The sequence below is a fragment of the Pseudopipra pipra genome, chromosome 7 (assembly GCF_036250125.1).
Source record: "Pseudopipra pipra isolate bDixPip1 chromosome 7, bDixPip1.hap1, whole genome shotgun sequence".
NCBI classification, from domain to species: domain Eukaryota; kingdom Metazoa; phylum Chordata; class Aves; order Passeriformes; family Pipridae; genus Pseudopipra; species Pseudopipra pipra.
In genome coordinates, this window is record NC_087555.1 from 29,212,904 (window position 1) to 29,237,273 (window position 24,370).

At 39.7% G+C, this 24,370-nt stretch overlaps 1 protein-coding gene across 5 annotated transcripts in view; it reads right to left on the minus strand.

The window, feature by feature from the left end:
* MYLK (myosin light chain kinase) overlaps positions 1 to 24,370 on the minus strand; it is a 200,060-nt gene that overhangs the window by 59,061 nt on the left and 116,629 nt on the right. For all 5 annotated transcript variants that reach the window (XM_064661434.1, XM_064661433.1, XM_064661436.1 and 2 more), the window contains 5 exons: positions 23,845 to 24,091; positions 15,711 to 15,791; positions 14,462 to 15,351; positions 4,561 to 4,677; positions 1,202 to 1,282 (listed from right to left, as the gene is read on the minus strand). In XM_064661434.1, coding sequence (XP_064517504.1) covers positions 1,202 to 1,282; positions 4,561 to 4,677; positions 14,462 to 15,351; positions 15,711 to 15,791; positions 23,845 to 24,091 — 1,416 coding nt within the window. The remainder of the gene's footprint in view (positions 1 to 1,201; positions 1,283 to 4,560; positions 4,678 to 14,461; positions 15,352 to 15,710; positions 15,792 to 23,844; positions 24,092 to 24,370) is intronic.

Here is a 24,370-nt window from a genome sequence, read left to right on the forward strand (position 1 = left end):
CCCCTGGGAAAGCTGCAATTGATAACACTGCTGGTAGGATCAGAGGAAATGTGTTTGTGTGCATAGAAAACACTATTCAAAACACTATCCCGGGGAGATTTAAACAGCTTTAATATTTTCTTTTCTATTGATGTTCAAGAACAAAACGATTGTTCCTAATTGCTATCATTTACAGCATTTGAAGCTCAGATGCAGAGGTGGAGCATGTCAGTGTGACCCTTCCCACACCTCCACTCATTAGTGGCTGGAGTGAGAGTTATAATACTCAGCCAGCAACTCAAAAATAGCTGTAGCACAGGGCATAGATCTATGTAAGTGACAATTTCAGAAGCACAGTTATTACCTGTGATCATAAATTAGTACAAAATTGCACTGGGTCCTGCTGAAAGCAGCTGAAACCCTTCATGCTGGAAGATCAGATCATAACTTTTTATTTTTTGACAGAGCTGGATAAAATACTTCATGTTTTCATTAAACCATGTCTTTACATTTTTTAGGGACTCACATGGTGGACATCTTAGATAAACGACTTTCAAAGTCCAGTTTTGATTTAAGAGATATTTGTATCCCCTGTCCACTTAATTTCAAAAATAGTAGTGGTATTAGGAATTTCTAAACTGACATTAATGTGTTGCCTTTACCATTTAAAGTTTCCTCTTAATCAAATGCATGTTTGCAGAGTCACAAACATGGGAATTTATAGCTAACTTGTTATTTCAGAAAGCATTAAAAGCAAGTTAAGCGTTTGGGCTTAAAACAAAGAATGCAAAATTCCCCAAACCACTCCATGGTCATGGAAAAAAAGGACAGATTATGCTACAGCACATTTCAGCCAAGATGCCTTGCCTACCAGTGGTAAAACGCTATATTGTCTACACAGGACACAACACAACTTGAAGCAAACTACTCGAGTATTTCTGTGCTTTTTGGGAGGCAGCCAAAAATAAATTGGTGTCACAAGTTTATTGCACCATTATGAAAAACTGAGAGCAGAGCAGGCTTGGTTTGAACTCACAGTTTCAGCTCTTACTTCTAATCCCCACATGGCAAAAACTCATTTCATGTGACTTATGCGCAAGGGCTAAAGAAACAGCACAAGCTTCTGATACTGTGTCTGCATACAGAAGGGAATGACCACAGAATCCCAAAGCACTTTTCTATTTCCACTGAAAAGAAATCAGTCCAAATCCAGGTCACTTACTCTCTGTTGGCAGCACTGGGGGAAGTGTGGTCTTAGGTTTCTTGGTCTTCTTGTCAGTAGGCTTTGAGGTCTTTGAGGCATCTGCAATCAAAACAAATAATAAAATACAAACCCTATTTAAAAATTAATAATGAAAAAGCTGTCTAATAAAATGTTTGGTTTGGATCTTTCTGCAAAGTTAGAGGAAATTGCTGTCCTTTAGGTTTTTAAGAAAGATTTTCTGCACAGATTTGCTCGTGAATGTCACATTCTGAAAGGAAGAAGGAGCAGAGAGGGAGAAGCCCTATATGAAAGCAGCTGCACTGAGAACCCAAGAAAGCAGCTAGACAAGAGCTGCCATCTAAGCTGATAGGTCTGTTTTAGCTGAATAGGACAAAGTACGATGTGCACAAAGCTGCATTAGGCAGTGCATGGGAAAGGGAAACATCATTTCATCCAAAACAATCCCTTGCCATGCAATTCTTCTATTCCATTGTCTATATAATCTATACCTATTTACCCATTTGGAGAAGTAGCATTTCCTCCATATGTTTAAATCTTTCTAAGAAAATACTGTTACACGTTAGTTCATTCCTAAATAAAAATGGCAAAAAGGCATCGTAGGACTGAGGTTTGATGGATTTTATTATTTTCACAATTGCACAGCTCATATCCAGAAACTGGCTCATCACTGCAGGCTACACTGACACTTAAGAGAGACAATAAAGCTCCTTTCCACATTTCCCTTCTGACATGGACACATTAATAGAAGGTGCAACTGTTTTTCAGCAAGGCTATTCCAGGTTGAGCACAATCAGAAGGCTGGAGCACCTCTCCTACGAAGACAGACTGAGAGGGTTGGGGTTGTTCAGCCTGGAGAAGAGAAGGCTCTGGGGAGACTTGAAAGCCCCTTCCAGTACCTAAAGCAGCTACAGGAGACCTGGAGTGGGACTTTTTACAGAGGTCTGTAGTGACAGGACAGATGGAAATGGCCTTAGGATGAAGGATGGAAGGTTTAAATTTAGATATTAGGAAGAAATTTTTCACTGTGAGGATGATGAGGCACGGGAACAGGTTGCCCAAAGAGGTTGTCGTCTTCCTATCCCTGGAGGTGTTCAAGACCAGGTTGGATGGGGCTTTGAGCAACCTGGTCTAGTGGAAGATATCCCTGCCCATGGCAGGGGGTTGGAACAAGATGATCTTTAGGTCCCTTCCAACACAAACCATTCTAGTTTCTAGGTAATGCAAATCCTAACAAGCTTCACTTGATATTCAGTTTTCAGAGGATTTGTGAGTGAGAGAGCTGTTTGAAATTTGGTTACCAGAGAAAAGATGACATAAATGTTATAGAATCAGCTATTTCAGTCACCCACTTATAGGTACTAGAGCGTGAAAATTCATCTAAGTTTCCTAAAAAGACAGAATCTCCTAACAAACAATTCAGAGCAGGAGGCTGTGTGAGATCTCAGTTCAGACACTTGGGTTCTACAGATTTGACAACTGAAGTCAAACGTTCCTCCAATCTTACATAAGTCCATGGTGCCAAAAGGAACATAATGATAATTATGGCTACTTGTTGAGTCTAAAAACCAGCATCTGGGATCCTAACAGCAGACTGAAGAAGGGAGAAATTTTAGTTGTTTTTTTAGATCACAATTCTAATTTAAAAATAACAGTCATCCCCTCTGCCAGTCAGACACAGGATATCAAATGGCGCCTTTCCTAAATAGCTGGAGTTTGCTGTGGTGCCATTCCTCAAAAAACTCTTCTCAGTAGCATGCCAGGAGAGAATGAAAAAGACAGATGAGGCAGCCACTGTCAAGGTAAGGAATGTGGTCATTCTGGTGCCCAACATTATGTGAGCAATGAGCTCCTAATGCCATGGGTGCCACCACCACAGTGAGCCAGACAGCTGATGTCATGTCATTCGTATCATCAGGCAATGAATACGGCATGAGCTGACAGCCTCCCATGATCAAGATTTTGTAAGCCAAAGTCTACCTTGCAGCCTCCTAGAGCATGCATTGTCCAGCAGGAAACTGGAAGCGGGAAGTATGCTAAGGGAGGCTTCAGGAAGAAAAGAATGTACTTGAAGGAGATCAGATGACAAAGGAAAAATACGAAGGTAACTGAGATATTTAAAAGATGCTAAGGCAGCTCTAGAGAACTGCTGTATGCTAAGCATTTGATGATCTGATCCTTTACCACTCTGCATCTGTGGTAGTTAAAGTGTTGCAGGGTACGAGATTTTGCTTAAAGCCTCTTGATAGTCTTCTTTGATCTTCAGCGCTGGTAAAATTTATTACTTTAAACTATAGAAATATAAACAATAGCTTATCAAATATCTCATACAGATTCCGCTGTGACCATAGTATCACAGAAGGTGCCATTACAGGAGCCAACATAATTAATTGTAATTTTATGTCTAATCAATTCCCTTTTCAGCTACATGAAGACTGATCTTTAGTGAGGATTTGTGGGACCATATTCTTACCTCATGTCATGTAACATTAGGAAAACAAATAATAGTTTTCTTTTCTAGACCTCCTGCCCCAAATACCACATCTGCAACACAGTTGTGAGGGTTTAGTACCCAAGTTCTATATTATTAGGCTTGCTGTTTAGTTTTGTATTCTTTTTAGTCACAATGGAAAGTCTCAAAAGTATTTAAGGATGAGCTCACCAGAAGGTGAGCTGGTAAGAAGCACATTTGGTTACTTTAAGCCCCTTAAATAACTTAAACTCCATGGCAGTTTTATAAGTCTGAGTCTCACTCAACCTCACAATAAAACAGTTGCCCAAGGCCAAGACTTTTTGGCAAGAGTACAGTGTCATCAGCATGACCAAGGCTGAAAATGAATACCTCCATGTTCCAATACTATGGCATACAAGGATGGTTGAGCTGCTAATTTGTTTATTTTTGCTCACTTCCACTAGAAAACCAAATGACCAAACATCAGTGAATGCAAAGAACTGGAAAGTTCTAGGCCGAGAAAAGTGCCCTACACAGTCCTGAGGCAGACTGATACCCAGGGTCTCACACTGAATTCTTACATGCTCTCAGAAGATACATTCAAGTCAGAAACAAATCATACAGGTTCAACTGACTGCTCTAAAAACCTTGTAGTGATACAGTGGGCAGCAGGAGGATGTAGATTATTCCACAAAGCAACGAGAGCCCTTGGCTCTGTACTGTCTCTCTGCTCATGCCTCTTTATGGTAGACATTGAATTACCTATTGACCAAAAAGTGTAGAAGAGAAGGGGGCAGAGTTCTTTCTTTTTTGCGTAAGTGGTTCCTAAAGGCTGGTATTGGGAAATAAGGGGGGGGGAGGAGGAAGTTCTGAGGAAGGGTTTTCCTGTATCCAGTGCAATACTTACCTTCTACCACCACTTTGCAAGCACATTCAGCTTTTCCTGCTGAGTTCTCAGCTATACACTTGTATTCGCCCCCATCTTCAGGCATGGCCTTCTCAATGGTAAGTGAGCAGAGTGTCCCTGGTACAAAGGAGGGAGAGATCAAATGTTACATTGCAGTTCACAGAAACCTCAGTGCTATTAAGGAACAGAATGCATCAAGTGAGCCAGTCCTTCACTACAGGTGATCTTCACTGCTAGAAAAACCTGTATTGGCCTTAAAAGTTTGACATAAAAATTGGAACCTTATTAATGCTAAATAAATAAAACCACATTGATAGATAAATTGAATCTTATTGCTGTTCCCCACGATACTCAAAGCTGTCCCTGCAGCCCTGGACAAGTTAATAGATAAGGGTAGAGAATACCCAGAACAGCACCTTTGCTGCTCTTCTTTGTCTTATAGCACAAACCACAAGTCCTCACTCAGATGATTTTTTCCAAAAGTGCTAGTAGTTTAGGACTGTAAATAAAAGCATTACTGTCAAAGAGCCATGTGCAATATTTTGGTTCAGCCTTATCTCTACCAATCCCGTGAACATCCACATGTAAAAGCAGAACTTCAGCTTAGTGTCTAAGTTTAAAAATGCCACTGAGAGACATTGTCTTTTTGCTTGAACTATTTAATGAATAAATGTCTGGTATTGTAAAGCATCCATTACAAAGCCCAATATATCAGTGGCAATCAAATTTGTCACTCTAACAAATCCACTTCTTTTCAAAGAAAAAAGCCAAATTTGACTTAATTGGGTTTGCAGAAACAGGATGCAACATAAGCTCCATAGTTACCAAGGGAAGCTTGGTATGACCCAAGGGAAATACGTTTCCTCTTAAAAATTAAAACTCTGTGAACCAAAACAGAAGTTGTTCCCAGTAGGTGGGGGATGAGGAAGGGAAACCTAATCCCTTATGTTCACTTGCGTTGCTTGGAACAAAGAGGTACTTTCTTTCCCAATTAAAATGCTCCATATTTTCCGCTTCCAAATATCCCCCATTAAGTGAGGGTGAATTGTGGACTTGCCTTCTCCTTCCTCACTGGAAAGCTGTGCCTGTCCACTAAACACAGCCAGAGACACTGTGCTCTTCTACCCCACCTACATCTACCCATTGCTGTTCCCTTGTCCAGAATACCTCTCACCCCCTCCACTTACCTCAGTTGCAGTAAAACCTTCCCCCCTTCCTCCATTTACCTTTCTCACAGTCTCTCCTAATTAATGACAAGATTGAATAGGGTTTTTTTGTTTGTTTGTTTGTTTTTTGTTTTTTTTGAGATATCTACCCTGGTTCCTGAGATCTAGGAAAATTTCCCAGCATCTCTACTTGCCACCTTTCTCTCTATGTTAACTGGAGGCTGCCTTCTACCCTTCCAGAGTGCTTGATCTCAGGTTCCCCATCAAATGTATCCCCTGTGATGTGAGAACTGGCAGAGGCACAGATGATACTGACCCATGAAAATGACCTTGAAAGGTCCTTGAAAAGAACTCCCCTCCATCAGAATAACTTGGGAGTTCACTGATTCCCCTTGGAGACAAACTCAGTTTTGATATAGCAATTATGCTTTTGGCATTGACATTTTCCCTCACTGTAAACCTGGATGCCCTTATTCAAGACAAATCTTATAAAAAACACTCAAATGGTTCCCAACAAATCTGGTTTGCCAGAAACACACAAGGGTTGGAAGAAAATTTTTTCCCCCTCTTTATCATCCTCCACAAAATCAAGAAGCTCTAAATAATGACTATTTTCCCCCTGAGAAATGATGCAAAAGCTATCTCAGAAGAGGAGCACTGACCCCTCACTCACATGTGCTGCGCTCAGCCAACCACAGAGTGAAAAGAAAATCCACGTGCCTTCCCTGAGGCAACACTTCTCCATGAGTCAAGCCAAAGCCAAAAATGTCACGAGCTGCAGTTCCATTCCAAATGGAGGAGAGACACTAGAAAAGTATTTTCACAGGCATCTAGCAAATATAAATTCACATGTCTCTGCTGTTTAAAGAGACAGTTGGAGAGCAAGCCAAAGATAGCTTCCAGTCTAAGAATTTGTATAAATATATGTAACGTGATTAGAAAAGTTTGCACATCAAAATCTAAAAATGCTATTGCAAAAGGACATAAACTATGGAACAAAGACACATACATATGAAGGAGATGTCTGGCCACCTTCCTGCAGGAAAGGAGTCTGGCCTGTAAGGGCAAGTGAATCATGAAGGGACTGGAATAAAGCAGAATTTACTTTAGTTTCTGCTGGAGAAGCTAAGAAGCCCTTCCTAAGCTTATTGAAGACTAATGTGACAGAAGGTGATTCCTCACCACTCATACTGTAGTGCTGCCCATACAGCAGTGTGAGTTAACACCTCAGGGGAAACACTTTGTTATGTGGCACATACAAAACAGAAACATCTCGCCCTTACAATACATCATTTCCCACAGTTATACCAAAATCTAGAAGCAAATCCTATCGTTTTCTCATGATGATCTTCGACTTGCCAAATGCACTCAGTGCTCTGCTGGTTTTGCTTTTAAAATCTAGCTCTGGACAGTCTGTGTGGCAGAGGTCTTATCAGAGCTCCATTTGGCTTATTGCGCTGGGAGAAGAGTTCTCATGAAATAATGTCAGTTTTAGTCCTTCCAAAATAATATTTATATGTGCTGAATTTTAATAAAGTTATTTTGTGAGAATGAGGATGAAGGAAATCTGTTTCCTTCAAGGGCTGCATCCTTCTTCTGCTAACTTCCACCTCCCTGCAGCAATAATCTGTATCCTATTTCCCTCCATGTCTTCATTCTCCCCAGGACCTACACTGGAACAGCACATGCAAAGTTCAAGGGGCATTGCTGGGCTTCTTGCTGCCACCAGATACAATCGTAGTAGCCCTCAGTGGAGGAGTGCAGGGAAAATGAGATAATTTGGATCATTCTCACTTATTTAGCCACTAGTTTCACGAAATTTTAGACTACTAGGACTTGGTATGAAATTGGCCAAATGATCGAGAAGTATTGGCCGTGTTGGATTGGGAGTACAGGGGAAGGCTGAGAGAGAGCATGGCTGTACAAACCTCATTTTCTTAGAAAACCAGAAAAAAACCCCAACAGTGCAAAAAATCAGGCAAAGCTTGGTGAGATTTTATAAGGACAGGAAACTCCTCAACAGGCCTATGTTCTGTGATCTAGAGCTACAGTCAATTCCCGGGGCTAGAGGGCCAAATGTCTTTCAATGAAGTATTTGGTATTTCCTCTGCAAAACCCCTTCATGACCTGAAACAAGCTTATTTTCTCCCAGTTGGGTATTCTGAAATTCTGGCACTTCAAAAATCCCAGTCAAATAAAAATATTTGCTACCCATTTTGTCCCCCCGACCCTCTACATTTTTGAGAACTAGGCCAAAGACAATTTTTAAACACTGTCACAAAGTGCAGGATTGGACTAAACATGAGTGTTGGAATCTTCCACTTAGACATTGGAACTACTGCAGCTCTAGAAAAGATCTTAACAGCCACAGAAACTGAGAGTGTACTGGGGGCTCTGGTTTAGATACACAAAGCCTTTCCCTTGAATTTTGAGCTATTAAAGGGTTCTCTGACTTACTCAAAAATAGTGCAAGGCAGTTTAAAATATCTCCAGGCTTCTGCATTCTTTCCATGAAACTCCACAGAAAGTCAACTTCAAATATAAAACAAATACACAAACCAACAAAAAAACAGCTCCTTAGTCTTGTTCCCTGCACTGGCATCTTGCTGGTCAACCTCCTGACTCCTATCTGTGGTGCAGACTGAAATTTATGCCTTTTTATTTTGTATCCCATGCAATAAAAAATTACTATGGAGTATTTAGGCAATATTAATAAACACTGGTCTATGAGAAATTGTGCCTAGGAGCCATAATAATTTTTAAAGAAACTCATTGGCTTATAGTGTTAATTTCCTAATAAATCTCAAATTGTCTGGCAAAGTGGTAATACGTGCTATATCACAGTCATGTTTAAAAATGGGAAGTGGGTTGACCTGGAAAATATTGACAACAGTTACGACAAAAGCAAAAACAGGGAAAAAACTTGTGAGTTTCAGAGAAGAAAAAATGTCAAATGTAATTACTGCTAATTGATAGAGTTCTAAGGAAAACAACATAAGAAACCTACTTTCATGATTCAATGAGATTAGACATTTAACTGGCAAATATGTTGTGTAAAGATAATTTTCTTAATCTTTACTGAAATATTTGTGATATATCACATTATAGTGCTTGTAATTATTATATTAATGACATTGATTTAGGAAGAGTTAGAGCTGCCAAAATAAAGATCTCAAGAAGGTGACAATAGGAAATCACCACTCAGTCTGTTTCTAGTGGATCTCCTCTGTGATCAGACTAGAACCAAAGTTATTATGTATTTAATCTTTGATGTAGAAGTATTCATAAAATAACATTGATAAATTTACAGATGCTAGAAAGAATGTTGGAAAGGGAAAAGACAGAAAGAGAGAGAGAAAACAGGGCAGTCCTCATAAAAAATCTCGTTTACTTGTTAAGCTGAGTCCTATTCACCCAAGGAAAAAAAAGGGGCTTAAGATAGTGAAAAGAAAAGCATCTATGGCAGCAAGGGATGCTGTATATTCTGGTTTTAAGGTTTTATAGAGAAGTACCAAACATGAGTCCCAATGTTGTGAGGTAAGAAAGAAGACCAGTGACCTCCAGTAAACACAGCAGTAGGAAGGTGACCTCCATCTCACTGATGCTGATACCAAGTATACAGTGAAGTGCATCATGGAGAGAAAGTCAGTAAGAACTTAACTTTTCAAGTTTCAAAAAGAACAGAGAGAGAGAGAGAGAGGTATCTTGGTCACAGAGTCAAAGCCATTCTATCCAGTTAAAAATAAGTAATTGCTTTGTTTCTTAATTTAAAAACAAAACTCTCACAAGAATAGTTAGACATTGCAATAAATTACCAGTGGCTATAGCAAACGTCTCTCTTATGCTGTATTAAAAACTACACTACATGTATTTCTGGAATAAGAAAGATTAAGACAAAAATGGCAGCGTAAAGAGAAATGTAGCACATGGCACGTGACAAACATGGAGTTGAGTCAGAACTGATGCTCAGATGATCTTCCTAGCCTTAAACTTTCTGAAGAAGCTTTTTTTTAAAGTGCAAAATTCATCTACTTTCAGCAGTATATAGAGTTGTGTTAATTACACACCAAACTCCTACTCAAAGTTAATTAAAAAGAAAAAAAAAAAAGTCATGGCAGATCCTTGTTAGACTGGCAGACACAGACTTGCACAACTGATAGGAAGATTTAGGAGTTATGTTAAGTCACAAGAAAGTTGTTAAGGCATTATTGCTAATAAGATTACCAAATCTTTATGCTGCCAAGACACTTAGGAAGAAAAAAATGCTGTTTTAAAAAAGCAATGCAAACTCAGGGCATTTTCTAAGCTACACCGTCACTGCTACCTCTGTGTTTATATTAGGCAGTTCTTCTTCAATCTATATAGTCACATGGCACTTAATCTATCCAAAAAAGCAAAACAAGCTGACTTAAAAAATGGCAAGTTTGCTTGTTTTGACTTGTTATTCACAGTGCACTTCAGTTGTCCAGTCTGGTACAGATGCTGGCTTGAAAAGCCCTTTCGCTGTTGTCCTATAGAACACTTTTTGTAACCATGCAACAAGTTTCTTGGTGGATTTTCTGTCCAAGAATGAGTCACACAGCAGGACACTATCACAGGGCACTGCTGTGCCAGTGCTATACAACTGTAAACCAAAATGGGTCCTGTTCTAAAGAGTTCATTGTGTGAGGAAACTTGTTCTATTCAGTCCTTATATGTCTAACTCCACTGTAATGTCTGCTAGAGCCTTCTTAAAAACATTTTTCCAAACAAAAATTCCCCCCATAACTTCAAACAAAGAACTCTCTCATATTAAAGCCAACTGTCTCTTAACCATGCACCACCTAACCCCTCCATAGAAATGCTCTAATTTGTGAGGACCCTCTTCTGTTTGTTTGTTACTAACTGTAATATTTATTTTGATATTTCACTGGCAAAACCCACATTAATATCTATCCCAGGAATGTAGATAACTGAATTCTGGCAAGTTTAAAAGAAGAAAATCATAAAATCAAACCACTGACAAAATTGTACCATGTCAGACTTGTTTGTAAAAGAGAGGTGGTATAAGAGTTTTGTCATAAAAATGACACTTGAAGCAAAAAAATCACTCATGCCAATCAACTGACACAATCCTATTTGGGGAGTTGTTAAAGGAAATAGAAAAACAAGTACTGATGTTCATGATTTCAAAAGGAAGCAAAGCCGTATTAATAACTGAAATGTAAAATGGAAGGAATGGGACATGATTATTAGATATGTTGTGAATGTGACATTCAGTATAATGTTGCCCAGATTCTGACTTCAAATTGCTAATGTAAACTTAATCCTGGAATCACAGAATACATTGCAAGCCCTGGATTTACTACCAGAATACAGCACAAATACTGCATAAATATGCCTGAGGATGAAGGTCTTTTCTGGAGCAGGGTTTAGTTTTTCTTTTGCCAAAGGCCTCACCAATCAGAGATTATTCTGATCCTGGTGTTTGTATTCAGGCTTCTCCAATGAAGTAGAAGCAGGGCTAATACCCTCCCTTTTCCTGCACTCTAATGGCTAAACCACCTTGGACAGGCACTGCAAACACAGAGGAGACCTGTGAACAGCATTGTTTCTAACAGGTAAAGGGCCTTACTACCAGCTAGGACACATATTCCAAGGAAAGTTATTTTCAGTGAGTGACTGCATAATGGGACAGAGTTTTGCACAGTTTGCCTGTCCTGTGAACTTGTTTCATGCAAGTACACTTCTAAGTTTGACCTTCCTGGCCAAATATGACACTTGCTTAATCACCTGGGCATGTTCCTGAAACCAGATTTTATGTATTTATCTTTATAATATATTTGGCACCATGAGATGAACAAACTGCTGTCTCTTTTTGCTTTTTTTTTTTTTTTCTCCTCTCTTTGTGGGCCAGTGGTCCATACTAAGATAAGCTAGTACTACGATAAGAAGCAGATAGACATGTCTTACTCTAGATACAGGATTTTCCAGTATCCAACTCACTGAAGAACAAGTAAGTTATTATTTTGTAAGATACCTCTGGAAAATCTGAAACAAAAAAAAAAAACCCTCTCTGTGGTCACCAAGAAACATCATGGCTGCACAAAACCAGGTGGTGAAATGGCTAAGAATGGACCAGCTCTGTCCTGTTCCATAGTGGATTTTGTTGCTGAACACAAGAGGAGCAAGATCATACCAAAGAAATAAAAAATTGCTTTGCAAGATCTAAATTCACCAAGGTGAGCTAGGGTCTGTTTGCTCTGAATTCCTCTGCTTCCCCAGAGACTCAACCTTCTTTCAGCTAAGGATGATTCTAGGGGATTATCTCCAGGGCCCATTAAATGCTGCCCCAAGGTTGGCCAAGGGCACTGCTGCCGAAGGACATGACACCTGTGAGTGTGACAAAGCTGCATGTTCAGTGTTTGGTGCAAAAGATGGAAACTGGGATTTTGGCTCCGGGCTGCTGAGTACTGCATCCATTTTTATTGTTGCTCTCTATGCTTGATGCTGCTTCAAACACTATCTATGAGACTAATCCATACAGTTTCCCTATTGAACAGTATTTCCTGATATTCATCCTGGATTTGTTATTTCTCAATTCTAGTCTGTAACTCCAATTATTCCTTCTCCTTTCTTGGTTTCCTCAACTATGTATGTGTTCCTAATTAGGGAAAAAGAGAAAACTGAATCTCTGTGAAATCTGAAACTTACTTAAAGTAAGTATCATGCATACCTACTTAATTACTTAACAGTTGGCATGAAAGCATCTTACAGTGGGAAAGCAGCAACTTCTCCAAGTGCCAAAGTTAGCAGGTACTGTCAGGAAAAAAACACTAAATTGACCATCATGCAATGCACCCCCTCAGCATACCAGAGGATAAGTAATAAGGTTTAAAAAAAATAGTTCTAATCCTCATTCCATTTCTTTCCATTAAAGGAGAAAACTTACTGCCCTGTGGAATATTTCTTTCTAAGATCCTCTGCAAATACATGCAAAAGCAAGCCCGACTTTGAAGCACTGATAACACTGACTACCTAAGCGTGATACAAGTGTAACAGTGCAGATACAAGCAGAACATAAGGACAGTTTCTTCCCTGCAAGAAGTTGTCCTGGAACAGTGGATTCCGTGTGCAGTGGTGACCTTTGTTCCTTACCCCAATGCCAAGCACTGCTAATGTGTGACACTCTGGACTGTTGTGACCAAGAGTCACCTCGTCCAGACACACTGGGTGGGACAGGTCACACACCCGGCTCAGGCAGGTGGCAGAGCATTCCTGTTACTTCAGTGTAAACACAGCTACACTGGATTTTCAGCTCCACAGTACCATTTTATAGAGTGAATATGAGTTAAGGGATTATAATGGTCAATTACTCAGATTATTTCAGTCAGGAAAACAGCTTTCTGCAGTACCATAACACTAAAGCTTTGGGATTTTAAAAGGCTCCACCATAGCTCAGAAGCTTTGATACAGACATTATGTCTATCTGATGTACTTTGATAGGAGACATGGAACTTTAGGATGCATAATTTCTTTTTCACTCTGAACAACTCCAAGAAAACTCTTGAAACCCTTACACCCCAGTGTAAGGCAGGTTAAATTGGTTGATCCTGTCAGTTCTTTTTACAAGGACAGCGTTTCTACCAGTTAGCTTTTTCTCATGTACATGGCACTTAACCTTATCCTATACAGTCCCCTCTGGTGACAATCATCATCTACTTTTAAAAAAAATAAAATCATGTTACTTCAGACACATGCCAGACACAATGCACCTGCTACCATTTCCCTTTCTCCATCTAATTACTTTGGTATCCCCTAAATGTACTATTTGGGTACCCCCACTCTATCTGAAGGCAATGTTTCTTCTGATTGCATCCTCTTTAGAAGAATGCTTATGTGTCAGTGCTTGGAACGCTGCATAAGGATTCACTGGTTGTGCTGAACCATTGTGCATATTAATTTGGGTCTCATTTGGTAACACTAAAAATAGTCTGGACTGAATGAAGAAAGATTCAAAACTAGTGCAGATTCAAGAGTGCAGACTCCTGTATGAAGCTATAATTCTTACTGTGAACATGAACTACAATATGCCAGACAGTGTCATTCTTCAGATAATTCCCTCAGTGTTTTATGAAACAAACATGAAGAAGTATTTTTTGTGCTATCAGTTGTCCTCTCTATTTTTGTCCCAATGAAAATTTATTTTGTCTAGATACAATATTAACTTTTGTAAAAAATACACTGGAAAGCAGTTCTCAACTCTGATCTTAACTATGTAACTTGAAGTTGTAGTAATTTCTTTCTATGACACAACCCCTCTTTGCTTCTGTGTTTCTCATTGCAATAAAAAGCCTGAAATATTAAACATACAGAAGAATTAAATTAGAATTTGTAAACCAGCAATAATATTATTATGTTTTCAAAGTTCTAAATCCTTAAAGTTCAGTTTAAATAAGCATCATGTACCAGCTCCTTAAACAGCGTTAGCAATGTAAACAGCATTTAAAAATGCAAGAAGTTCAACTTTATAAAAATTACATCTGCAGGCTGTTAAAGGGGAATCTACAAGAAACGTCAAACAATACTGTTCCTTGTGTACTCCACTGACATAACAAGAAAGCTGCATCTGGAAAGAGTTACTGACACAGGACTTACATAAAGTATCACATTACCTTTAAGAAACTAAATATTATTAATCAAGAGACAGATATAACAGTGTGCCATCCAGCTGGCTTATAATTCAATTAATTTACCTTCTTGGGAGATGACAATGGACTTCGATGACTTGATGGCTTTGCTGTCTAGAGTCCAGGTGACAGCTGCCGGGGGATCAGAGGAAATCCGACATTGTAAGACCAATTTCTCACCATCTGCAACTTGAGCATCCTGAAGCTTCTCTGTAAAGGAGGGTGCTGTTCCTTTGCTTGCTGGTGGTTTGCTTGCTGGTGCTTTGTTTTCAGCTTTTTTCCCAATTATTCCACCATCAACCACTGCACACCCATGCTCACAGTTTCTGTCGTTCTTCTCCTCTTTTTTTGCTGCTGGTTTGGCAATGGGGGCTTGAGAATTGGGGGTCGCGTTCTGGGCTTCAGAGTTGGCGCGGGCGTTTGGTGCTGGGGTGCCAGCGCTGCCATTCTCCGCAGGTGGCTTTTTCTTTGAGCCCAGCACAGACCTGAAATCTGTAACAGCAGGTTTAGGAGGTGGCACCTTCTCTGGCAATGGGGTTTTTGGGGTGCCTTTCTTGGCCAGCACAGAGCGGAAGTCCACCTGCTGAGGACCATGGACTTTCCTCTCCTCCTCTGACAAGGTCTTGGGTTTGACCTGCCGCTGCAGGTTTGCTCGGAAGTCCATTTGCTCGGCTGGGATTTCCTTCAGTTCCTCCTCAGAAAAACTTTTGGTGCTGACTTTCTTGCCTAAAATGTCACGGAAATCAAGTTGCTCAGCTTCCTGCTGCCTCAGGCTTTCCTCTGTGTATTCCCGAGTTTCCACTCGCCTTTTCAGCACACCTCGGACGTCTTCCTGCTCTTCTTCAGCTACTCTGGTTGCACTGATGTTCTTTTTGAAGCCACTTGTTCTACCAAATGTTAGTTTACCATGATCTCCACCATCTCTTTGCTCTCCAGAGCTGGCTGTTTCCCTCCCACTATGATCCGAAAAAGAAAAGAAAGAGAGAGCCAGGAAAGGGGCTGGTTTAAAAATGTCAGGGAACAATCTCAGAGCAGGAACAAAATGTGTTTATAGAAGGGGAGGTTGATTAGAGGAGCATACTCCATTAGTTTATTGCATCAATGATGACTTCAGGAGCCATATAAGGGCACAAACAAAAAAGATCTTCTCTACTCTGGCTTGGTACAATGTGCTTAGCTTGTATGATGAAAACAATTTGTTGGGTCACATTTGGGGATTAGGTTGAACAGCAGCCAGCCTGGGTCTGTAAGGGCAGGGAATTAACGGAGCAAAAAATAGAACCCACCCATGCAAGTCCCTGGGAAAAATACTCACTCTCTGAGCATTTCTGCTGTGGAAGCTGAACTCTCCCGCAGCATCAGAGACACCTGGCAGCTGCATTCTCCAACTTGGTTCCTGAAATATTTAAGTGAAATCAGAAAAGCAGAGGTTTCTCCCTCTGTAACTTGCCTGAGCTAAGTGACTGTGTATTGTACTAAAGCAGCTCAAACCCAGTGTGGCCTCCTGCTTTCCTATGCTCAGCATTGTGGTGGTGGACTGAGTGGATCTGGTCCCCTTATATTTGGAGCCAAGCTATCTCAAACAGCTTTTACTGATTTGTTGCTATCTGCACTGGGAACAGCATACTCCCTGAACAAAAATCAAAGCAATTTACAGCATGAAACTACTGCAAACAAACGAGCTAAAGGAAAATAAATACAAAAGCTGGAAAATCAAGTCAGAGGAAGGGGATATTTTGCAAAGCTGAAAATCTTTCCAACCATGCCTACTGTTTATTTATTCAAACCCAAGCCCTTAAGTTTTTTAATGTTAAGATATTAAAAGCAGGGTCTCATTTCCTTCCCTCCCCCCTGGCCCAACCAATCAGCAAAACCCATCTACATGGATTGCTCCAGCCTGTACATGTTTATATTAAAAAACATAAAAGTGTCACCATATATGGTGCTGAGTACTTATTCTTCCTTTTGCAGAGGAATACCACGGATGCCTTCTGGAAAGGGCTCCCATTAAAGAATTCATTTAAAGTGCTCCCCCCTCCCCTGCAGCTCCCTCCCTCCTGCAGATATATATCATTCTTCCAGCCCCAAACAGCTCTTCTCCGCTTAACACAGGAGATGCCAAAAGCAAAATTTAACTCCCCCAGGGCAGCAGTTGTGTAACTGTTGCCACCACTCCCCTGACTGCTATTAAAAACCCAGACTTGAACTGATTGAGGACTAGAGTTCTCTTTTATTAGTGAAAATACTTCTGTCCTTCCCAGTTTAAGTATAAGCTTTTGAATGGACCACAAAGTCCTGGATGATTTTTCTTTTTTGAATAAAAATAATTCCTGCTACTGAAAACATTTCCTGGACATGAGCAAAACACATGTGTGTTGAGGGGGAGGAATGGAAGAGAGGCAGGTTTTCACAGCTGTGTTTTCCTTTAAAAAGACTTGCTAGATAAGAGCACCTTCAAGTCCACTTAGCCCTGAAGTTTAAAACATGGACTCAGGACTGCCTTTCTATTGGCTTGCCATCAATATGTTGTCCTGCCTGTTTTTTAAACTGCATGGAAATACATTCCTAGATATGTTACTGTTTGGGTGATAAAACTATAATTTCATCCATTTGTAACTTGTAGTAAAGACACACTGTAGGCAAGATCATTAACACAGATCACAGAATCACAGATGCAGCACAAAGTTTTGTCTTTATAACAGCAATTAGTGCCATCACCTTTTCAGAGAGATTTCTCTTGCTTTCTATTGTTTTAGAAAAAGAAACAGTGGATCAGCCTAATATGAAAATCAAGCCTTCAACACCACAAAGAAATCAGTGGGTTTGACCAAAGTAACTGGATTGCAAAGTAAAGGCCCTGCTGGTAGGAACATATCTTACTTGACCTTAAGACCATTAATAACAAGAAACCAACGCTTTTATATCCAGTAAGTCAGAACATGTACACTAGAAATTATTATTGAAGGCACTCCATGAGGACAGCAGTGAAAGCCACAACCCTTATTTCCTTCAATACAAAAAACTAGATAACATCTGAGTACCAAACATAAATTGTCCAAATGGCAGGAGAGGATCCAAGTCAATGCAAAGAGTAGTTAACTGAGCCCCGTACTGGAGACCTGCCATTCTTACTTCCTCTTATGTGTGGCCTCCAGCTGGAAGCAAGAGAAGTAGAAAGAAGGCAAGACAAATGGAAAGATAAATAAAAAGAATAACATGTCATGTCCTCCCAACATACTGACTGGCATCCAATGATGGCAGGGTACCAACACTGCTGAAAACCTGTTGTCTTGAAACAATGCATTTCAAATTGTCCCCTGTTGCCACTATTGAAACTCACGGCTATTTTTCCTGCTCCTCAGAAGCTTTTAAGAAAAGCAGATACACTCTGAAACTGCTCATTCACCAGTGCTGTAGTGCTGTTAGCAGGCTTTTGGTTTACCAGAAGATTCCTCCTGTCCAGGACTTAAAACCAATCCAAAACCGACAAAGGAGAAGCCATGCATGCTGAAGTATAGACAATTTACAGCATACATCAAATAGTGAGGCACCACTGCTCAGCTTCTGTCATGACCATATGGCAAAAATATTTGCCCACAAGAATTGTGTCACCAGTGGGAGAGGTTAAAGTAACAGAGACAACACTCTCCCAGGAGAGGGATTTAGGGTTACTGGATGTGGTCCTGACCACTGTGAAGAATAACAGCATTTCTGCAGGACCCATTTCTGCAACGCATCCTTCCCTCTGCAAATTCTTCACTTATGCAAAGAAGCAAATAAGGAAGGCAAAGTAAACCCTTCTAAAGTAAGCTAAGTAAGCTATTTTTCACAGGGTTTGGAAAATAAAGAGGGGGTAAGAAAGCCGGAGAGCATTTTGTTCTTTCTATTTTTAAAACTTTGGGAAGTGCTTACAAATTAGGGTAACAGTGGGACACACAAGTACCTAGATGGAAAAATTATTCACAAGGTAGTTTTTTGGTCTTAGTTATAATTTCCAATTCAAGTGAGTGGCTGTGATTCAAGTGAGTGACTAGACTACTGGATACAAACCTTGAATCTGTGTCTGATTCATCACATCCCTGTTCAAAAGTGTAGCCTCCTCAGGGCAAGTCCTGCTCCCACTGAAATCAAAGTGAGGATTTTAGGAGCAGAGAGAACATACTGTTGTCTTCTGAATTCAGTGGCAGAGTCTATAAAGGTAAGTTAGAAACATTGACCTACCTTGGAAATCACAAAATGGAAAAGGAGAAACAAGCCAAGAAAAATTAAGAAGGACTGGGGGGTTTAGATGCTAAATTCAATCAAGAATAATTCTGGAAGCTTGGTAAATATTTTTACATTTATGCAATTTTAGAATCTAGGCAAGGCAGAGATGCATAGGGGCACTTAGAAAAGACAGAGCTTTGCAGTACACAAGCACATCTTCAAGTCTTTCACGTCTCTGCTGTTTTGAATCTTGGCAATAAAAATATTACTTGTGCAGCTTGAGCTTCTCCATGTTGGCATTTTATCAGCAAAACCCTAGACACAGATAGATCTTAGTGTCTGTTATTCTGGAATAATGATAGACATGGATAAAACCTATGCTTAGGAGCTATGCTGTAAAGAAGTGCCTGGAAGTGTTGACTTTTGCAGGACTGTTCTGTAGAATACTCATGCACAGGACTTATCTTTAAAATGTCAAGGAATAATAATAATAATAAAAAAACTCACCAAAAACAAATAAAACCCCAGCTGCAAACCCTGAAGCAGTTTTAAAAATAGCTCTCTGTCCTATTGTGGGATCAGTTTTCCCTGGAATGGCTTTTATGTTCAAAATATCTTGAAATACTAGTTTCTTGGCAGAATCTACTCAAATATTTTCACTGAACCTTAGATGAGACTTATTGTCTGCATGTCCCTAGGAAGCACTCTCTGGAGGAACAAGAAAAAAAGCACTTTTGATTATAGTTGGGGTACACAACGAAATTTCTTACCAGCCTACCAAGTGTGAAACAAATATTGCAGAGTAAATTATATTTTCTCAAGAATAAACTGATAAGGGGCAATGAAGTTGATCCCTAGTTATAGCTGGTGCTTCAGAGCAGGAAACTGCAAATCCTCAGTAGGAGGTTTTGCAACTTTTCTGTGAGTTAAATGGAGATAAAGTCCAGACTCCATGAAGCTTTAACCCCAAAGAAAGCAACTAATCTACTGGATCACAACTCAGCTGACATAAAGCAGAGCAACTCTACTGGCTTCAAAGAGGATGCTCACTTGAATGTTTTGCCAAAAGCTTTTTATACCTGAAAGACCAATCATTTTATTTGCATTTTACAGCACTGAGTGGGAGAATGGAATGAGAAGGGGTCACGGTTTTCTTTTCTAAAAATATACAGTGTGTTGGTAGCAGAAAACAAGGTTTGCAAACTGTATATTACAGAATGACAGAACTGTATTTACTGTTTAGTGTAACGAAATGTAATCTGAGAACTGCTTTTTATATAACCTGAGTTGCAAAGTATTTGAGGTACCACTGATTTATAAAACAAATGTTTACCTCTGATTTTAAGCAGATTATGCAAATCTCTAAACAAAGACTAATCAACACTAACCAAACCTTTATGGAAGATAGAGTGGGGGAGAAAAGAAATACTTAATGTCTGAGAAGACAAAGGTTAACAAAGCAAATGATTTGTTTAAGGAACTGCAGGAGGATTTGTGAGGTCTCTCATGTTGACTGTGCTGCTATAAAGGTTTTGCTCATCTAAGAGTCTCTGTCCAGTTCTCACAGTTTCTTTGCTTACATCTTCCTTTATGATGTACACACTGTGTGAAAGAACGTGGGGAAGTCACACTGGATATCAGGGCTTGCATCACTGGAAGGATGCACGGGACAGAAGGGGAAACAAATGTCTGTGTTCTTCTGAGTGAAAAAAAGCATTTCTATTTCCCATTTCAAGCATCTTGCAGGCTGTAAAATGTCCAGATTTCAATAGATGAACTGCAGTAGTGGGTGACTGTTCTTTTTATATTTATGAAACATCAGTCCTCTAGGCCTGAGACACAACAGGTTCAATGGACCATTATTAGGACAATTAAAGTGGAGAATGCAAATATTGAGGAATCAGAGGTTTGTGTAAATTTAAAACAAGGACCAGGAGAGGCTACAATGACTACTCTCCTAAAAGTCAGACGCAGCAGTCTGCTGAATAGTAAAAGGCAAACCAAAGATGTGTTCTAAGTAATGATATGGGTTGGTAAGACAGAAAGCCAATGAGCAATCATTGATGGATCACAGTAGGATCACACTAAGCTACATGTCCTTGTCACCTCACTGTGATGAAAGGAGAAAGAACTGCAAGAGACAAACACATCTTTTGTTAAACCCACATTTTTAAGACCAGAGTTTTAATTTGTAAGCAGCCAACACAAAAGGAGAATTGTGGAGGCATTAGAATAGAATTTATAACTTAAGAATAATGGAGAAGAAAATTGGAAAATAATTAACACTGGAGGAAACCATGCCCAGACTAAATTAATGGAGTTGGAGAAGGAGTGACTCCCTAAAAGCAGCTATGCAACATGCTTCTAAAATTAATACATGAAAAGGAGACTAACATTTTATTTGAAATGAAAATGATTATGTTTAAAAACAGTCTATTGTCAACTCCTCTATAAACTCTTCAGTGAATGGACTTGTGTTATTCCATATTTTTAATGGACTTTGTAAGGGTTTTTAAGAGGAAGACACTAAATGCAGTTCTCCTCCTCTCAGGTACTGCTAAGACTGTTTCTGAATATATAAACACTTCTCAATCAAGTATTCAAGACACATGCAGCCAGTTTGACAGCTATTTAGACAAGACTATTTAGGTCTGAAAATTATTTTAGGTCTACTGCAACCCTGAAATTATACAGCTCACTTCTGGCTCCTTGGGTATTCCTGAGGCCATTACTTCTCTGTTACTCACAGTACATAAGCAGTTGCCTAAAAGCAAATGGCTTTCTGTTCCCTGAACAGTAACTGGAATTTTACAAATGACAGCAGGGCAAAATGAGGTATCAGCATTCCCCTTGCTCTAATTGCAGCACAGCTTTGCTCATCGTGGATTAGAAAAAGCCAACATGAACGCACTGATCTTTGTGGGATCTCCAGCTTTTTCTCCAGTAAAAGGATTAGGGAATAACTGAAACTAGCACGTCATCTGCTGTGTTGTTTTCTAGCTACATTGCTTTTTCTCACCCTCCCCCCAAAATTGTTCTCATATGCTGATTTTCTAAAATTATTTTCCAAGTGTACATTCTAGAGTCATGATATTGTCAGGCTTCCACTTTGAAAAATGACGAATGTGGCCTGGATGATCACATGATCATTACAGCCACTTCCAACAAAGTCTTCCACAAAGCCCTCTTGTCTGTCCTTTGTTCTTCCTGTCCTCTCTCCTTTGTTCTTCCTGCCCTGTCTCTTTCTTCCATCCCCAAAGTTTTGCTGAAATATCTCTTTCAGTTGAAGTGAAACTACCAGCTTACCATAAGAGAAGATGCCCATGCCTAGGGCATACATGCACTGAAATGTGGAAAGGTACCAGTAGAAGGCCGCAGCTCTCCCAGTCTCTGCTCTGTCCTGCAGAGGTGACTGACCTTATTGAAACTCAACTGGCATTTCTTATCCCACCAGAGGTATTGAGATGTTCGAACACCGAGTGGTGTTAGAAACACCACTGATCCCCAAAGAGACACAGATGCAAGGATTTAGGTAGACATGACCTGCACAAATCAGCATCAGGAATGTTCTAGATGACCTGGGATGACTGCAAACAACGAAGTTGTTCTGAAATGAGCCAGTTCACAATTTATTACAGACTATAAAGGGCCTAAATCTACTGAACAGCTTGTTTGCAAGAAGGTCATGGCACATATGGCCCTACCTACATAAATGTTAGTAATAATACTTGAAATTAAGTGCAGAAATACTTCATCATAGGAAATCTTGATATTCAAGAGCTGTAATCTTCTAAAGTACCTTTTTCTGGTGAAAAGTGAGTGCCTCGTCTGACTTTAAATACTAAAATATACTGAAGCTCCTTTGTGTCTGCCTGTGGTAGTCTGTGAAAACACACCTTCAAACTAGGCAACTACACAGTGACATGTCCATCATTTGGGCCACACTGGTTGGAAAATAAACTATAGCTATAAAAAAATAGCTCATTGTTTAGAGGCTAAATGGGTGGCATTTATTAAGAAATTCCCTCTCTCCTTGTGTTAAGGAGACAAGAGTAATTTATTTGCAAGCAGGCAAAGGACAATTCAGACTAATCCATCAGGACTAAAATGTCAGTGTGTGGAGCAGATCAGACAGTTTTCTTCCAGTGTAATGGATTCAAATGTGAATTAAATAGTTTTAATTAAAAAAGCCACAAATATTAGCCAAGTAAGGCAATACACCTATGCACAGTAAATAGCACAGAGTAATACATCAGTTTAAAGTTGTACACTATGTTTTCTATAATCACACAGGTGATCTATTATTACACCTAATCTTCACCATTGGAGATGGAAAATGCTGTGACACTTTCTACAAGATAAAGAACCAGCAAATGTGATTTTTCATTTAAAGAACAGTTATTTTACCAGAATAAAATAAATTCATAGAATCAAAGAATCATAGAATCAACCGGGTTGGAAAAGACCTCTGAGATCATCAAGTCTAACCCTTGATCCAACACCACTGTGGTTACTAGACCATGGCACTAAGTGCCACATCCAGTCTCATCTTAAAAACCTCCAGGGACGGTGAACCCACCACCTCCCTGGGCAGCCCATTCCAGTGTCTGATTACTCTCTCTGTAAAAAAATGACTTCCTAACATCCAACCTAAGCAAAAAACAGCTCTTCCAGATTTTGTAAGAAATGACAAGATGTTCAAAGCATCAGGGTGCCTCATTTCAAAGATACATCAGAAAAAGGAGAATACAACTTGCATATAAAATTCAGATATTTCAAACATGGCCAGGAAACATTTTTTCCTGTTAAAGGTATGGATAAAAAGCTTGTGTAATGGCCCTTCCTGGTCAGGTTGTTCCTATGGAAAGCAGGCATCTTTACAAATACCTAGAGAGACACCAAACATCATAAACAATAGCTCCAAACTCAAGATACTGATTGTAGTTTCCCTTGCTAGAAAGCCAAATTGCTTCCCATACTGCTGCCACAAAGCTTGTTTTTCAGGATGCCTAAAGGAAATCATACTGCTTTGTCTTTTTTTTCCCTGACCCTTCTTGTGTTTTCTTTTTCCTCTTTGAGTTTTATTAGGTCTTTTCATCCGTCAGAAATATTTTATTCCGTTACTACCCTAATGTTTCACGTGAATAGAACGGAACTCTTGTTTTCTTCAGGTGGGAATTTCAAATTGAGGGTAAATATAACTAATTGTTCCAAGGGAACAAGCTTTTTCACAGCAAACATACCTGAGCTGAATTTCATATTGCCCTGCATGACGAGTCTGCACATTCCTCAGGACCAGTGTGAAGATGTCTTCATTTTGCAGGATTTCACATGCTGTTCCGGGCATTATTTCTTGCCCATCTTTAAACCAGTGAACAGTGGGGAAAGGATCTCCAGCAATGGCACAGGATATAAGGACATTTTGCCCAGGAGCTGCTGTCACTGATCTCGGTTTGCTTATGAACCAGGGCTGAATACCATCCTGGGGTTCTGTAGTTTACAAACACAGATTACAAATCAGAACAAAACGCCAAGCTTGAATGTAACTACTAAGCTAACTAATTTCGGGGAAAGCAGTCACAGGCAAGGAAAGTTATTTTGAACATGTAGGGTATAAGTTTTTAATCTGAAAATAAGTCGGGCTTTAGTTTTGGAAGTAACGTGTTCGTACCAAAATTAATCATTTACTTGGCACTTTACTGGCTCTATCCAGGCTTATATTAAGAGCAAAACAAAGAGACTTTAAAGCTGCCCTAAAAGGAATCTTGG